At 41.4% G+C, this 18,544-nt stretch overlaps 1 protein-coding gene across 1 annotated transcript in view; it reads right to left on the reverse strand.

The window, feature by feature from the left end:
• The window catches only part of FNDC1 (fibronectin type III domain containing 1), a 56,666-nt gene that overhangs the window by 18,678 nt on the left and 19,444 nt on the right, over positions 1-18,544 (reverse strand). The window contains 10 exon segments of the mRNA XM_015858070.1: positions 3,350-3,721; positions 4,105-4,216; positions 5,645-5,760; positions 6,487-8,265; positions 9,046-9,234; positions 11,003-11,110; positions 11,401-11,588; positions 11,870-11,984; positions 13,143-13,241; positions 14,771-14,974. Coding sequence (XP_015713556.1) covers positions 3,350-3,721; positions 4,105-4,216; positions 5,645-5,760; positions 6,487-8,265; positions 9,046-9,234; positions 11,003-11,110; positions 11,401-11,588; positions 11,870-11,984; positions 13,143-13,241; positions 14,771-14,974 — 3,282 coding nt within the window.

The following is an 18,544-nucleotide window of genomic DNA, read 5'->3' on the forward strand; positions in this document are numbered from 1 at the left end:
AGAAATCTATATTAAAGAAAATAAAAGATGAATTCAAAGCAATTCACAAAACTAAAAACTTCAATTCAGATATCTTTTGCAAGGTATGAAAAATCAAGCAATCCATAGATCCATACCAATTCATTCCAAAAGGCATGGATTTGTGCAATGATGCAGTTTGTGCTGGGTCTCCCAGGGTCCAGCACCCAGATCTCTTCTGCACTTGCTCTAGTCTGATCCAAGAGACTGAATGCCCTTTACATGTTGGGGCACATACATGTGCCTTGTTTTCATCCAAAAGGAATTGAAATTGTTCACGCAGAGATTGCTCCATAATACAGATAAAAGCATAGCAAGTAGAGATGACTGGGAGGTGCACATCAAAACCCTCCCATTCAGCCCAAAGACTAATGCAAATGCTTCCTGAATTCCCGCTCATGTAAATCTTAATCACTCTGTACATTAGGTATTCAGCACCTGATACTTCAACTGCCCGGTAGCTCAACTTGTGAATTCTGAGGGCTTCCCAGCATGCTTGGAGAAATTCCTCCACAGTATTCTAAGGACACGAGGCTCAGACTAGCCATGAAAAGCAATGCAAAGAAATCAGAAGCATAGTGCTGAAATCCACAGCAGGTAAAATGAGAAGTCTTCAATGAAACTCTGGGTTTGAGAGGAAGGCAGTATGCAAATAGAAGAGACAGGCAGCAGTGACCTCAGGGTAACTATGCTAAATTAGGGAAGTTCATATAGCACTTAATGTGAGAGAAAGTGATTTTCACTAGGCCAGTACTATGAATATTGGAATTTTTCAACTGCCACCATTAAATAAATTACAAGTGTGAGTGATATGTTTTGTATTTCTTTTTTAAAATTTAAACCTAACAATTATTGTAAAAAATGATGGATTTTTTTTTTCCTACTATATGAAGTTTCTTTGTTAATTCTTGCCAGACTTTTATAGCAATTCTGACACTTTCTAATGGTATGTTTAGGCTGCGCTCTTCAGAAGATCAGCTACTTGAAAGCCACTTTTGACAGGCTAGATTTCCTGTGGAATTCTGCAGATCTTCTACCACACTGGTGTCAGTCAGTATCTGCAATGCACACCATTCTCTTTGACCCCAGAGTCATCAGGAAGGCTCAAAAATTTGAAGTCTATTGTACAATAGATTTCAACTCATTCACACCTATTAGCTAATCAGCTTTCATTCATTTATAAAGTATTTATTTATGCTGAATTCTGTTTTCTATTTTTGTGCCTGTGCAGCCTATTCTACTTCCCTTTCTGTGTTTTGTTGCATTAGCTATGGCATGAAGAGAGTGGGGTTGTCCCCAAAAGACCCGTCTATTATTTTCTCCCCATATATCAGTTGCATTCCTCCTGCTTGCTCCAATCACTCTTGCTGCATCTTTTCAGTCAACCCTGCCTGTGCAAAGTAAGGCTAAGTCTTGTTTGCCATGGTCTTTTGCTATCTGTGAAGACAGCAGATTGTTCAACAACCACTTGATTTTATAGTTGAGGCTTTATTCCACATGAGATCACAAAAAAAAAAAACCTAACTGATTGCACTGGCAAATCATTCCAGTGCCGTCAATCCCCTTCCTGAAAGTTCAAGACTTTTGAATCTAGTTGATAATAAATTCTGCTGGGTTAGGCAAAAATTCTGCCAGAGAGTAAGTGAATTTGCCAAAGCTTAAGTAGAACACGTGTCGGTGTTTTTTGGCACTTGCAGACCCTGGCTGTTTAGAAGTAAAGCTCTTAGCAACAAAACATCAAGCTTTGGAGGAATAAGCATTTCATTAAATTAACTGAAGTGCATTCCAGATACAGATTACAAGGAAAGGCAAAGTAGAAATATGATTTGGAAACCATCAATGGAGAACAGCATGAAATGTTTTGATAGTTCAAGTAGTAGTTGTTTATCCCTCTTGAAACAGATACAGCACTTGTTAAACAAACAAACAGCAACCATTAAGTAAATACTATCATCATGCTTTCTCTCCAAGGAAGCTCCTCTTTGAACAGGCAGGTTGTCTTGCTGCATTCATAAATTGCTGACCAACGGGATGAAGAAAAATGATGCAAGAAAATCCTAATAATCACCCTTCAGACAAATTTTCGTGCTTGTTAGGTTGCTCAAGTTATATAACAGGTAAAGAGTGGAAATCCAGCATCACCTTGTACTTGTACACCTCAATCCATTTGCAGATTTTCTGTTGAAACACCAGACAGTTTAGGAGCGACTTTGAGAGTCGCTCATTCTGACTGAACACGCAGTCTGTACAAAAGTACTGTTTCTCATTCTTGGCTCTAACCAAGTTTTTCAGGCCATGCTTACATGACCTACTAGTAAATCTACTTTGGCTTCAGAGATATACGTATATAAGGTAATGTAAATGGGCTCAGTTACCCACTGAAACTAGCTACTCCAGATGGCAGAAGTCTGACTGCCAACTCTTTCTTTAGGTTACAGCCATGCTTCTGCTGCCCCTGGTTAGACTGAGCAGGGGACTACCTATAAGAGGAAAGAATAAAGACTGCCGTGGTGCTCCTTGATCCAGTTTCATACAATAAGTAGCTAACTGATTTTCAGTGCAGCATTCAGGTGGTGAAAGGATAAAACCTGATAAGAACAGGCTCAACGCTCCATAACTCCAGTGAACTTAGATTTGTTTATTTTGGATTTTAGATTTGCACAACATCCGAAGCTTCTATAACTGCATGAGAGAAATAATGGCATCCACCAACACCATTTTCTATCTTTAGATGAGACAGAAATTAATGTACAAATCTTTGTATTATCTGTGCAGAGTCAAGGTTGTCTTTCCCCAAGTTCATCCATGCTATGCTGCATTTCTGCTTGAAAATTGCTACCTCTGAGGTCTGGAAAGATAACAAGAATCCCATCTTTTGAACATTCATCCCACCATAGCCCAAAAGAGAGACTTTTCAGAACTTACTATGAGAAATAAATGCAAAATGGATAAACTGTAGGGACTCTTTTGGGTCCTCCCCTGGCCTGGAGTGAGGATTTGATTCTAGGTGGCGGCTGTTTTAGCTGCAAAACTGCTGCCTATGTTTGTGCACACATGCATGAACATATGTCAGAAGACTGGATTCAACAGAATGTGAGTTTTTTTCTGAAATCAACATATTTTCATTATAAACTTCAGCTTTGGGGCAAGCTGGCATTTTCTAGTGGAAAACCACTTAATAAGCAAACCCTAGCTGCTGTACTTTTAGCTCCTTACTTTATCATGCGGGCCAAAATTTTCAGAGGCAGATTCTTTTCTGCTTCACATTTATGCAAGTGTGGCGTACAAAAAGCACAACCAAACAAGTTCAAACAGCAAAAAATGAAGTTACCTTCTGCATTGCACTCTGGCAAGCCATCGAACCCTAACAGCAAGTTGCCCTCATCATCATACTGTGCATAGGTGCCTGGAGGACAGGTTGGGGGTGGTTTCTCAGTGGGAGGTTCAGTTGTAGTTGGTTCAGGAGTGGTAGTTGTAGTAGTAGTTGTTGTAGTTGTAGTAGTTGTAGTTGTAGTTGTTGTAGGTGTTGTTGTAGTTGTAGTTGAGGGAGTGGTTGTTTTCTTAATCATTTCAAGACCAATTAGAGGTTTCCCTCCAAGGCTTATTATTGGTTTATCTTGTGCACTTGCTACAGGCTTACTAAATCTGCCATGTCCAAACAAAGGTATTCCATCAGGACTCACCATTGGGGCACCCTTTTCATCTAGGAGAGAACAAAATCAAAATATCTCATTTATAATCTGTTGCAGGCTTACAGTGTGGTGTTTAGCAACAGTAAGAACAACAAGAATGCTGAGCGTAACTACAACCTGCTATAATTAATCTGGCAGAAAAGAACTCTATTATCTAGGAAAGACACATTGGGTGATTCTTTTTGCCTCATACTCAAGAACCTTGCAGTGTGCCCCCCAGCATCCCCAAATCCTGTGATGTGCTGACTGTCTGAAGGTGACCTGAAGTATAGTAATCCTAAATGGCTTGCTCAGGACTTAGGAATGCTTAGAGCACCAAGCAGCTCAAAGATTTGTACCACGTGCAATAAAAACTTTAGATTTTATTTTCTGTAAAATGGAAGCTGCAACTTACCAACAATTGTACGTCCGTCCCCTCCTAATTTCACTCGAAGTGGGTTGCCTTGGGAATCTTGGAGGTATTTTCCTTCAACATTTAACACTAGTCCTCGGTCAAGATCTACAATCTAAAAGCAATAGATGGACTTAAATTTAGCCAACATGAGACAATATGAAAGGAAATTTCACAGCAACAGAAATCCTGGGGAAATTCAGATATTAAGTGTGATGAAGAATAGGTACAACAGCTCCAGAAAGACTTTTAAAAGTGAGCATAAGTATTGCTGACAAATTACTGCTGAAGAAAGCAAATCCCCATGAGCTAGGCTTCAATGTTGCACAAGAACCATATTCATATTGGCCTCTATAGTGCTGGCATATACAGGAGCTACTCCCTTGACTTGCTGCACTACTCCTAAGGTGGATTCATGTAACGCTTATTTGAGTATGATCCTTTTAAAAACAGTATTTAAAAGTATGCCCACTAATTTAAAAAATAAAAAAAAATAAAAAATAAAAAGAGAGAGAGAGAGAGAAATTAGTTAATTTAGATTGAAATAGTAGTGAAAACAAAGTAACTAAGATTTTAATTGAGGTAGGAGACTGAAGAAAAGCCTCTGTCTCATAAAACAAATCTGTCTGAGAGTCTGGACTGAATTTAAGAGGTTACTTCAGTTAAAATCCAGTCCTCGTTGCTATTTCAACCCAAAACAGCTGAACTGTGTGCTGTTTTAACCTGGGTTATTACATGCAGTGGCACAGAACACAAAAATACAAAAGCTGCTAGCTACTGAGAACTGGGAAGAAGACAAGAGCAGCACTTTCAAGTTGGCAAGAAAAATTTGAACTTGGTGTTACAGAAAAGACTGTTGCAGGAGGAACAGTAAATCATGAGATTTGCAAAGCCCTCCAGGCCCCAGATGATGACAGATAATGACATAGGTCTTCTTGTTTTACAAGATATTTAGAAAATTCTACTTGTAGCAGTGCCCTCCTCTTCTGCAGCTGGGACAGTTGCTCCACAGCTTCCTTAGGACCTTTCTAGTCCACTTTCTGAAGTCTATCTGAGTTTTGGATTTGCTTTTCACCCCATAAAACCTACTGTGACTTGTTTTTAGAGCACCATGCCATTTATGGAACAACTTCTCATGCTGACGGTCTTGTTCATGAACTTCTCTCTGGAGCATCTGGAAGAAGCATCATCACAGAGCCCATCTTTCATGGGAACTGTTCTGGACAGTTTCCGTTCACACTGCGCAGCAGTGTCCTGAGTCACTGGGAAGCAAAAGTTCCACTGATCACGAGGAAAAATGTTTTGCTAAGTCTATGGGAGTAATGATGCAGATAAGAATTCAAGGTTTTAAATCAAATGTTTGAAATGTATGAATAATAAAATGGAGTATTTAGATTTAAATGAAACAGTGGAATTACACCATTAAACATCACCTCATTTTACAGCTTCTTTGACTAGGGGCACTGCTTCTCCTCTATTTCTCAAAGAAAAAGTAAGTAAAACAAGAGTCCAAAGCATCTCAAATTTGCAGAGGTCACCCTACCCACTTTGTTCCTTGTGGGCCATTGATTACTCTCTGTCCACTTGGTTTTTCATTATTACCAGTTAATATTTTTCCATTTCCATTCTTTGTTGTAAGATTAGGTCGGCCATTGTAACCTGAAACAAGAGAAGGAAATACACTGTTCAGAAGAAAACTGTGTATACTTCAAAGCACAGTAGTTTATAATGTAATTTAAAATGCAGTCTAAAATGCAAAGAAATACAAAACCTCTTAAGACTATACTGTTAAATGCAAATCCTGTATAGGTGCTTTACTGGTGAAGGTTCTAAGATATCTCCCACTAGCAACCCTTAACTTTGTTTAACAGATAAAGATATTCAGGACATTCTCATTATGATACATCTCAGAATCTGCAATCAACATTCAAGAAGTAAGCAATTGAACCAATGTGTAATATCATTGCTGGTTCTGAGAAGCCATATAAGACCCAATTCAGCAGCCGTGCATTGCAGCAGAGGTGGAAACATAGCGATCAAGATACTTTTGAGCTTTGTAAACATCTGCGGAGTGTGTTGAGAGAAGAAATCTTATCAAACAGAATAACTTTCCTAATCTATCCTTACACAAAACTGAACACCCAGAAATCACTACGGATGATGGGATCCTGTGCAGATCAGACTTCAGGACCAAAGTCCTAGGGCACCACATCACACGGACTAGACAATGTCCTCAAAAACTGGGCTCCCTAAGAACATCCAAAATAGAAAGCAGAATGTTATACTAAACAACTGAGTTTGCATTCTGATACAGAACTTTTCACAGGATTGTTGAACTTTCAAAAACCTCAATTCGGTAAAATTAATAGAAGAAAGACAAGGTACCTTGCCTATAAGGAGGTCTAACAAACTGCCGCTGGGAAGGGCTCCGTAGCCTGGAATTCAGTAGTCGCTGGCGAGGGGACAAAGTGGAAGAGGAAACTGTTGGAGGAACAGTGTGCGTCGTTGTCGATTGAGAATAACGTGGCCAGATGAAGCTTGGTTTAGATGGGGTATGTTTGTTAGAGGAATGAATAATTCGCGATGCTACAGCAGAACTGCCTGGTGATTCAGGAGAAGACATTTTTAATGTTGGAGTTTCTTCCTTATCTTCCTCTTCGGATCCTAGTTTGTGAGGTAGAAGAGTGTCCATAGATTTCCTCTTATTGCTAACAGTGTCATCAAATGTGTTTTTATTACCTCTAGAAAGAGAAGGAGACCACTTTGCTGCCAAAGATGTAGGTTTCTCTTCCATCTCTTTCTGATCATACTCACTGTTATAATCATCCTCTTCATCAGAAACTGACTGATGAGATTTAGAAGAGGAGGAGGAAGGAACTTTTCGAGGAAGTTCCGTTTGAGACATTTTAGATGGTAACAGGTCAATTTTTTTCTCTGTATGGGACACCATTCTTGTAGCAGCCCTTGACTGACTAGGTAATGAGGGACGAGTTTGTCTTGAAGAAGTGGATGACAACTTTGAATTATACTGGTTGTCTTTTGCTTTACCACTGGCAGAACTAGAGTCTGGCTGAGTAAGCTTTGATTTGTAGGAAGGTACCTGAGAACCTGGCTGCTGTTGCTTTGATAGAGATGAACTTGAGCTTCCCTGAGAGAAAGATGTAGGTAATCCTCTAGAAGTGGACACCTCCTTAGGAAACCCAGAGCGGCTGCTGGCTCTGTCACTGTCTTCTGTTACATCCTCATCATCTTCTTCATTACTATGGGATGAGACAGGAGATGGCAGCCGCCGGCCCCTGGAATGCAGTACCTTCTGCAGAGGTTCTGAGCGGGAAGTCTTCTGGGTCTGTTGTGATGGAAGATGAGAAGAGAATGTCTTTTTAGGCAAAGATATACTTGGATGGCTTGGGTCCACCTCATGAGTTACAACAGCTTGCCGATTTGATGGCAAACCCAGGAGACCAGGTTCTGAAGTTTTAGAAGGCACTTTCACCAGCAAGGGATCTGGCTTTTCTTCCATACTGCTAGAGAGATCATTATTTTTAGCAGGCAGAGACTGGGAAGAGGCTTTAGGAGAAGGCACATTAGTGTTACTTTGCCTTAGGTGCTTTGTTTCATTATCTGAGTACTTAGGAACAGATGAGGCAGAAGAGCGCTGTGCCTGGGATGGTGACAATGCTGATGGCTCACGTTTCTCTGTGGTAGTCTGCCGTGACACCTCTGATGTGTGGGTTCGAACTGGGGTTCTCCCTGAGGCAAGAACTGGGTGGATTGTCCGGCTGGAAGACGGGGGTCTAACAATCCTCCTGTGATCCTGGGCTTTTGGTAGTGTCACCGGAGCTTCTTCAGATGAATTATGATCCTCTGTCACTTCAGTAGATTGGAGATTACGTTCCAGCTCTCCTGTCTTTCTGGAAGGTAACTGAGATTTACTTGGAACACCTCCTCGACTCAAGATTTTATTCTTATATTCAGAAAGAAGACTCTTTTTATCACCAACACCAGGTGAATGAACAGATGACTGCTTAGAGGAAAGTGACATCTGCATGTGTGAAGAAACAGAGGAACTTTCAGAAGGAGATGAACCAGCATTCACAGGTTTTTTAACCTCTGAATTGTCTTGAATCTTTGTTTGTTGCTTAGCAACTGAATCCTCATTAGGAGCTGGAAGAAAAAAAAAAAAAGTGTTTATTCATAACAATAGCAGAACAAAATACAATAAGAGAAACCAGTCAGGTACAAGAACAAGACTACTTGGGAGAATGTGAGACGGTATTTATTTCTGTACTAATCCACCTACGTAGAATTTTTTGTAACTTGAGTAAAACTTCAAGCAATTAAAATCAAGTATCTAAAAGTGGGGACTGAAACATTCGGTCAGCAGAACCAGATATTTAGCAGAACTTATTCACGACTATGACAGTACTGTTCTGTCTGAGGCAGGACACATTTTTAGATTAGGATTATGCAAAGTCCCACAACAGCACCTCTTTGACAAGGAGGCAAACATGGAGTTGTATGAAAGTTGGCTAGTTTAGCTGACTTCAAAGAGAAGGAGATGTCAGGAATAGTGCAACCAAAGAGCCAAGTATGGTTTTATTTGGCCTTTGCATAACAAGAGCACATATATTCATGCAGCATAACAGGAAATAGAGTATGATGTGCCTTTATTTAAAATATTACAACGTTCATAATGTTACATGTGGCAGGGCAATGAATGCTCATCTATAAGCTTAACTACTAAGCTTATCTGCTTATCTGCAAGCATCTCTTTGGACAATGTAATGATGAAAAGAGCTAGCAGAAACAATGTTGAAGAAGTAAAATCCCATGGGTTAGATAGATGGAGAAAGGGAGAAGCTAAGAAAAGTGAGAGAATGAACACAACTGGAATCAAACCAAGAACAGGCAAACTAAGCAATCAGTGACTGGCTTGTTGCTTACCTGCTGGGATGGCAACACTGAAGGCTTTAGACTGAGGACCGGGTCCCCTCCTGTTTGCTGCACGAATTTTGAAAATATAGCGCTCTCCAGCCTGCAGACCATCTATGATGGCTGATGTTGTAGCTCCAGAGTAGGTGATGGACTTTGCTCCAAAAGGCTTGAGAGCAGGGGCGTATGAAAGAATGTATTCTGAAATGATTTGGCAGACGGTTGGAAGGAGGAAACTGAAAACAGTCCTGTTTCCAGCGGACAGACTGTATGGGTAGGATGAATTAGAACGTGCATTACTAAAATTAATACACTAGCAATGCACGTCGAGTCAACAGCTGGAGTACAAAGATATGATATATCTACAGATAGGTAAGTTACATCGATATTTGTTCATCTTAATAGAAAGATAAAAACAAATCATTGCAATGATCTAATGACTGAGATGACTTAAGAAATTTGTCTTGTCCTCATCTTTCAGATTAGGATTACAGTGGTACACACGCACCCTGCTAGTTGTCTGTAGGAAGGGATTACTGTGGGCATGAAGAGATCTTAGCCATATGCAGATTTCCTTGTCTTTTGAAGCCTCTGTAAGAGCTTTCAAATGGCTACCAGAGGACAGTTCTTTAATAATAGTATAAACATGTAAATAATAATAAATAAAAATAATGGTATAAATATGTAAAAGGGAAAGACTGCAAAACAAAAGGACAGAAAGACAATAATTCCTTATTACCATTTGCTATCAAAATGACTAAGAAGTGCTAATTCAGTGGTTTCACTTAGCCAGTGTAAATATCATGTACACTGCTTATTTAGTTTAAATATAAGGCCTCTCTTGTAATACTTCATAGCCAAGCAAAATGTATACTAAGTGCATGTAAGCGTTCAGCTCTTCAATATACAGATATCTTCAAAATAGTTCATCTGGGTGCACTGGCTAAAGATGAGCAGATATGGAAGAAGGGTTACAGGCTGCTCCAAATGATAAGCAGATTTTAAATTTCAGATAATGTCCCTGCATTATCTCATTTTACGAAATAACAATTCTTAGACACAATTGCAGTTCTATTGAAGGAACTGACGGAACTCCTTCTAACTTCAGAGAGGAAAGAATTCCAGCACTGCCTTGAAGAATGCATACAGTAGATCTTTTACAGGGACACAGCACACTTCCCTCCAGGACTGGGACTTTTTAAACCCTGAGATGCTACAGTGGTGATGAGGCACTTCCAGAAACCTGTATAACTGGAGAACACAATCCCATCGGTGGGAATGAGAGAGACCAAAAATCCTTCCTATTTCTTTTTGAAGGAAAAAAGGAGGAAAAAATCCAAGAAAGCTTTTAAAAAAAAAAAACACACACACATACAAAAAACATCCTATGCAAATTAATGGCCACTGACAAATGAGTTTTCCACCCACATACTACACTGCTACACGGCATAAGCCTTTTGTGTGAAATCTGTTGAAATCTCTGTTTGTGCTTGCTTTATAAGCAGAGGCTTTCCTTCCACAATAAACTAGAGATAAAACACAGTACAAACTCGCATTCTTGGCAGCCACTCTTCCTTAGTTTTGTTTTGTTTTTTGTTTGTTTGTTTCTTGGGTGTTTTTTTGTGTGGGATTTTGTTTGTTTGTTTGTTTGTTTGTTTTGTCTAACTGTTACAAATCCTTTGGGAAAACTCCTTCCTGAGCTCCAGTTCAACCTGCTTAATGATGAAGAAGAGGTAAGTATGCATGTGGGATACCTCAGGAAGGTCTGTGATATCCTGGGAACAAGGTGATGGCTTCCCAACAGTGCAGTAGAAAATCTGGGCTTGGAACAAGGAAATCTTGCTTGGATGTGAGCCACTAACAACCATGGAAGTCCCAGCACAGTCAGCGGTTTCAGTTTGCTGTGTAGTGGCAATCTGCTTTTGAGATGACCAGGTCCTATCCAGAGTTACAGAGAATGATGACTTACCTTTGACTTTTCCTTCGCTCTCTGGGAGAGCATCCCAGGATGCTGCTACTGAAGTTGGTTTACCCTTCAAGGGCCAAACATCTAAATTTTCGGGTGCACTCGTAGGAGCTGTGAAACAGACAAACAGTAGAAAAAGCAATTAATAAAGCATGACCTACATTGTACATGCTTTTTGCGTCTTCTTCTTGTGGCAGAAGTGCCTATATGGTCATTTCAAAGACAAATACAAAGTACATACAGAGCTTGGGTCCATGCAAGCCCATATTACACCTTTGTGTCAGGCTAATGCACCCAAAGGAATAGGCAAGTCCAAGCTGTGGTGCTGTTCCCCAACATACCCAAACCACTTCTCCCACTCACATTCCACTGCAGCAGCACTAGATCTTTTTCATACATACCCGCCTCTGGGGTTCGCTGGAAAACAGACACACTCCATTTGCCTTCCTTTTCTCCCTCCAAGATTTGGACAGCAAACTCATACATGGTGTCTGGTGCCAAGTTCTCCACCAGCGCCCGTCTGTTTGACACCTGCTTGTAATCCCACCTTGCTGATTCTCCCTTTTCCCGATAACGAACATTGTACTGCCTGGGATTAGACAATAGTTCAAACACAAAGCACATTAGCAGAGTGAAAGCAACAGCCCCCGAGGTCCCAGCCCCATCCCACAGTGCTGTCTGTGCTCACTTTTGCCTCCAGATGGTGAAGCACCCCCTACCAGCCACCATCACAGAGACATGCAAGCTCCTGTGCCCTAAGCAAAACTGCTCCCACTACCAACTGTAAAGTAAACATAGAACTAATCAGTACCGCACTGTCAGCATTTCACCTCCAGTATCTATTCAGAAAAGGACACGTGGGCTAATTACCTATTTGCTGCAGCCTTCTGCTTTTCATGCTGTGGGTCCGTCCAAGCAACGAGCACAGACTGTGAGGACATCACTCGAACAGTTATGTCCTGCACCACCTCCACCTCTTCCTCCTCTGAAATGAGAAAATAAAATGGCACATAAACAACAAGAATAGTGGAGAACTCATTTTAAAAAAAAAACAAAAAAAACAAAAAAAAAAAACAACAGTAATTTATGCTATAATAGGCAGATAGCATGGATGCGTAGCAAAGACAACAGTAGTGGAAATGCACATGCATTTGCTAGTAGGACTTGAGTACTCATATATTCCGTAGTCCTGTAATATTTTGCTCAAGCAAGTGGCTGCAAAGCACATTTCACTTATTCCAAATGGGTTTTTTATGCGGGTGGTTCTCAGGCAATACAAGATTTTCCAATGTAAACAAAACCTCCTGCACAGTAGCAAAGAGGTCTCATCTACTACTCTAAAAGCGACTTAGGCAACCTATCCACAAAGAACACACATTTTTCACCACCTTTCATGACGGCAGTATTTCATAAATGCGCCACAGAAGCGGGAATCTCTGCCTTCCTCCTGAAAGTGGTTGCTTGCAATGGGAGCACGTGAAGGGAGGAAGTAAGCATGAGAAGTGGACAGCAACACCTCCACAGTGAAGATGCATGTTGGGATTTTAATGACACAGCTCCCAGTTTTGACAGAGGTATTTTGCATTTGTTTCAAATAGTTGAAACAAATCCATCCACCCTGCACTGTTATAATGAGAGAGTGCAAGAAGGTGAAACAGGCAATGAGGTGACTCAGAAATTCACTCATCCTTTTTGACCACAACTACAGTATGTAGCTTCTTCCCTCCAAAAGAAAGTGAACACTTTACTAGGACTTTGCTGACTGGGTTGACTGGAAATCAACTCTGCATCAAAAAAGGCAGAGGTGTGACAAGAAGGCATTGAGTTGTGGAGGTGCTGGCTTCCATTTAATCAAGCCTTCTTATGGGGTTGTTGCAGTTTGTAATGTTTGCCAATAGCTACAGCAGAGGAGATTAAAAAATAAAGAAGAAAAAAAAACAAAAACAACAACAAAATTTCAACCATATTGTAAGATTCTATTCTTTTATTAGTACTACTTGAGACACAGAAGCAAAGACAACCATCAGGCTCTTTAACCCACATAGAAAAACCCATCTCTAGCATTTGCGATCAAGAAACACAAAGCTACCTCATTTCATTCAGATACCTCAAGGAATTGACAGCTGATGTGAAAGAAACATACCTATGACTTTCCTTTTAGTTAAAGATGACCTATAGACAGGTTGACTGCGTCCTGGGTTACTTCGTGATGGCAAAGAAACCACATGAACTGATTCGGAGGCTGCACATGGTGGGAGAGAATAAAGACTTATCTGTAAGCTTTATCGTTATAAAAAAACAACAAACATTAGTCTTTACAGGTAAAAATTAATTTTATTCTTTCTCAAGATACAAAAGAATAAGAACTTTATTTGGAAAAGATAAACTCAAAACCCACAATACATAACACCTAGAGACAATCTCAGCCTGAAGAAACTTAGAGTAAGGATGAAAGCCTCAGAAGCAGAAGCAGCAGCAGCAAACACAGCAGCCAAGCACTACAGAGAAACTCGGACCAGAAGAGAACTGGATTGCTAACGCAACATTTGCACAGATGTGGAAGCACTGTCAGCTACAGTGAGTCTCTTTCCAGAGCTGGTCTTGGCAGAAAGATGAAAAGTGAAGAGAAGGGATGAGAATAATTAGGAGATCTCTGCTAGGAAAGGCTGTGAAACCCTGGAATAACTGATAAAGGCGAACTAGGAGTTCTCTCTCCTTGGACAAAGCAAGATAAATACGTTCCTTTTGTACAAAGCCTACAAAATAAAAGAGGAAATAGATATTTAGATTACAATGCCAGGAATTCTGGCAGCTGTGTGTGATTTTTGAAACATCACCAGTCTTGTAATCCAAGACCAAACTGTCTGTGGGATCGGCTTCCAATAGACAGGAGAGATTAAGAATTTTAACCTTAAGCAAATGCATCCAAGCAGTAAAGAGCAACTAAAACTTCCATGAAGAAGGTTAAAGTAAGAGTGTAGACCTTGAGCCCACTCAAGGTAGAGGAGCTCACAGGACAAAGACAGGTGAGAGGACAATGACACAAACAACACAGAAACAAATGCTCTGCCTCAAGAGAAACAAAATTGCTGCAAACCCTATTGTTACAGATATCTCAAGTCCTTTAGATCAAGAGCATGTGATCTAATGAAGGAATACAAATCATCACAGTATGGCAGGACTGGAAGCACAGCAGAGGCCAACCTGACACACAATAGCGGACAGGATCAGGAAAGAACATGGGAACATGAGGGTAACACTCCAGTACGGAGACCATGAAACAGTTTTACTGGTAAACATGGATACCTTTGATTAGAGTTAGTTTTCTACCCACTAGTCTGAAATAATGCAGGGGCATGATTTTTAAGAAGAGGAGAAGGAACAATGGATTTGAGAGGTGCCCCACCACATGCCAGGAGACTGAGCTATGCCTCTTCTCTGACGTTCATACACAGGCAACTTGCATATGGTCTCTCTTTAATACATTTTACTTTGCTTTCCAGCTTGGTAATCATAATTTCATGCAACACCAAACACACTTATAGCAAACATTTTCATTTATAAGAGGAGATCATTCTGATGGCTACAATAACATGATCTATGGCCACGTAGCAGCAACAGGCAATTACAGAAGATTGCTTTTTGCCTGGGGAACGGCCTTGTCAGATATGGCAAGTGAAACCAAAGACACCAAACAAATCAGTGGGGCAACTGCCAAGGGCAGTCTGGCAGCAGTTCTCCCCCAGGTGATATGATAGGAATCTGGCTTACCAAGTTTTCTTGCTTCCTGGTTTTGCCGTTCTTGCGGCAGTGGAGCATAGCTCATCCTTCGGCTGCTCTCTCCATACCCACGGATCTGTGATCTGCCGCGTGGACCCCTGAAGCCTGCTCCATAAGGTGGCCTCCACCGAAAAGGAAACCGGCCATCTGGAGACTGGGCACGAGCTCGCAGAGGTCTGCTTGGCATGTCCTTCTCTTCAAAAAAATAAGCAAACACAAACAAACCCCACCACAGTTATTATAAAGCATATGACATATACAGCAGCCCACGTACATCTGTTGCAAGCACACAAATAACATCAGAACAAAGAATATAATTCTGTAGTTTTTTAATTTTTCTCTACAACCCAACTGCAGATAGAAGCTTTCCTGGTAGGATGCACAATACTCCACAATGTCATTTCTCAGGCACTTCAGACAGAGTGGTGCAGCACACCCAAAGTGAAAACACACTGTAGTACAAGAGCTGCTGCCAGAAACCAGGATTGTCTTGCAGCTTTCCTGTTTAATCTTTCCCCATTTTTTATAAATCCCCTTTCCATAGTTCAGGCACACAAGAACATTATTCTTCTGGCAAGTGCTAAAGGTCAGTCTAAAACGAAGCACGGAACAATTTCACTATTTTTAGACTTTATTTTAGAAAGAAATATACATTAAAAGCAGGTTCTCCTAAATCCTTCACTAATGATTCTGCTCACTGACAGCCTCGCATTTAACAGGTCTGTTCTACAAATGCCTCCACTTGACTTCATGAACTCCCGCTACAAGACGCTTGAGCATTCTGCATTGTAATAGGTACCTCGTGCAAGCCATTTGGCAAGTTAGCAGTGCTCTTCCAAGAAGCAGCAATAAAGCAATGATTCCTCAACCATCTAGACTGCTCGTACTCAAATCTTCTCACATATTGGCTAAGCCAGCTACTGCAACTGCAGAAATGTCAGGAGAACAAGAGCCTGGGACTGTACCAACAGCCAGCTGCAGAGACCTGGGCAGACATCAGTACACTGAAGTACCCCCTGCCAGAGCAGCAGTGAGATCCTCTGTCCAGCACCAGCTTGGGAGCTCCTACTTATTTCCAGTTATGACACCTGAACTGTGTATCAATGCCCCCATGTCCCCACATACACCAAAAGCAGATTCTTCGCAATGTTCCTGCTCAGTGATACATCTATAAACAAGCTTTGCACTGGGTCCTGACCTGCTGACAAAGCTTCATCTTCTCACAGTCTACAAATAAACTTTTATCCTATTAATTTATTCGTTGGAAAGGACCACAGTGACTCTCAAAGTTTTTTGCAGAGCTCCCTTTGAAGTCTCCAAGAAATGCAAGGTTTCAGTGCTAAACAGGTATATAACACACGCAGAGAAAAGCACACTCCCAGTGAACTATGCTATTGCACTGAAACACTGGGCAGCAGCTCAGCACGGTAAACTTTGCTGAAACTTTTATTTCACCTACAGAAAGACAACATCACCATTTTAAACACATAGACTTAACTGTGCCTCCCTGGTGGCTGCTTCTCACCAGTCCAACAAAATGAAGCAGCTATAAACCCAGATTAATCAGCCAATTAAATCAGTACAATGAAGAGAATTGCTTTCACAAGGCTCCCCAATCACTTTTCAAGGAATGTTCAGTCACACGTGCTGTTAAACACCTGCTCCCACAGAGTCTCTTCTTGCTCTCCTGAGCAGTTGCTGAGCACAGACTCCAGAAGCTCACCAGTCACTAATCACGCAGGCAGAAGTCTTCATTGCAGCATCACCACAAAAAACAAAAGACAGCAAAATCCAAGTTGGAAGGAAGCCCCAGAGTTCTCCTGTCTGACAGGAGCCAGACCACCCCCAACACTAAGCAAGGCCGGCTCAGTCTTCAAAACCCCACAGACAGAGCTCACACAGTGTCCCTGTGGTCCTGCTCCTGTGCTGCATCAGCTGCCTAGAGGGAAAGTCTTCCCAAATGTCCCACCCAAACCTCCCAAACTGCAACTTGTGAGTGCTTGCAGCAGCCTAACAATACCAAGCAACAGCTTTCTGGTTCAAGCAGTAGCTGGCTGCTGGGGGATATCCCCTCACCCTCTTCTTGGCCAGACCAGGCAAGCCACACTCCCACAGACTCTACCAGCATCACACATGCAACTGGCAACCACAACCTCCTCACATCTCAACATCCCTCCTGAGCCCCATCCTTAGAGGCATTCAGCCAAGGTTGGATGGGACCCTGGGCAGCCTGATCTGGTTGGTCGCAGCCCTGCCCATGGCAGGTGGTTAGAGCATGATGATCTTTAAGGTCCCTTCCAACCTGAGCCATTCTATGATTCAATGAGCGGGGTCCCATTCAACAGCAGAACCTAGGACACTGCTGTGGCTGCCCAGCTCTAGCCAGAAGGCAGTGATAAAAGCCCAAGTTTCTTCTCAGCAGTCCTGAACGCTGCTGAGTGCTAAGAGCCAGCTTGGTGTGGGGAGCAGGGAGTGCACTGCAGCCCATCAGCTCTGCTTCACCAGTGAAAGCCATGGCTTCCAACTGGAATTAAAACAGAGAACTCTAAGTGACAAAGGATACAAAAGAAACTAGCCTAGCCAGAAAGCTATATGGCAAGAGTTCAATTTAAAACAAATGTGGCTTTAGGCAATGAGAATTTTACCGGCACTGATGCTGTGTGAAGGAGATCAGCTGAGGTTTTAAAACCAATGCTTCCTAAGGGTTCAGTTACTTTCTGCACTGTAGCACAACATTTACTGCCCACTGTTTCTAGTTTGCTAGTTATCTTCACTCATTTATCTTCTCTCATTACAGTTTGACCAACAGGAAATCATCCTGGACAGAGCAATCAAAGAATTGTTCAGATAGAGCTGATGGTAATTGTAGAACCACCAAAAACCAGTATTTTTATGTGAAGTATGTGTCCAGTTAGGCAAGGAAATTCTTTCTTATTAGGAACGAAGAGAAGCAGAATGAAACTTGTTCATGATGCTGCATCCCATGGCCTGGGAGCCGTTGGCCTCATCCAGAACATGGCTGAAGGCCACATAGGCCAATTGGACACAGAAAAAGACTGCTTCATCTCATATAAGGACCTGCAAGCTTGCTGTCCCAAAGGGCTCAATTGCACCACAAAGCTGGACACTCCACCCTCCACCAGTCAGGACATTTCCCACTCAGTAAGTTCCTCATAGGCAGCAAGTCACTGCTTCCTGCTGTCACATCCCCTGCATCTGTGCACTCTTCTTTGATTGCTCTGTTCAGGATGATTTCCTGATGGTCAGACTGTAATTTAATAATATTTTCCTAAACACTGAGTAGGAGGAAGAAATAAATTTGGTTCATCATTTAAAGTAATTCAGTTCCCAAAGTTGTGATTCCTGTGGGGAACCTGAACTCCTCAGGAAAAACAGTTCATGAAAAAAGTAAGCATTACAACAGTCAAATCCCATGACCTTCTGTCAATAGGATCCCATTCACTGCACATCCAGGTGCTAGATGTGCACATGGAAATGTCAAGGCTTGGATTTATGAGAGTGTGCAGTTTATTTATTTGCCTTGTTGAGCTAAAGAAAACAAAAGAAAGCAAAACCTCTTAGAAAGAAAAAAAATCAAGGCATTGTTTTTAATCATAGACTGAGACAAGAACAGGTGCAAGAAATGGTAATGGTAAGGAATGTAAGTAGGACCAGGCTTTTTGCCTGATTTAACAGTTTTGTGGACCTCTATTCTGGGCAAACTACAAAGATGAACTACTAGCCATCTTAAGATTTCATCTAAAG

The sequence above is a fragment of the Coturnix japonica genome, chromosome 3, assembly GCF_001577835.2.
Source record: "Coturnix japonica isolate 7356 chromosome 3, Coturnix japonica 2.1, whole genome shotgun sequence".
Lineage (NCBI taxonomy): Eukaryota > Metazoa > Chordata > Aves > Galliformes > Phasianidae > Coturnix > Coturnix japonica.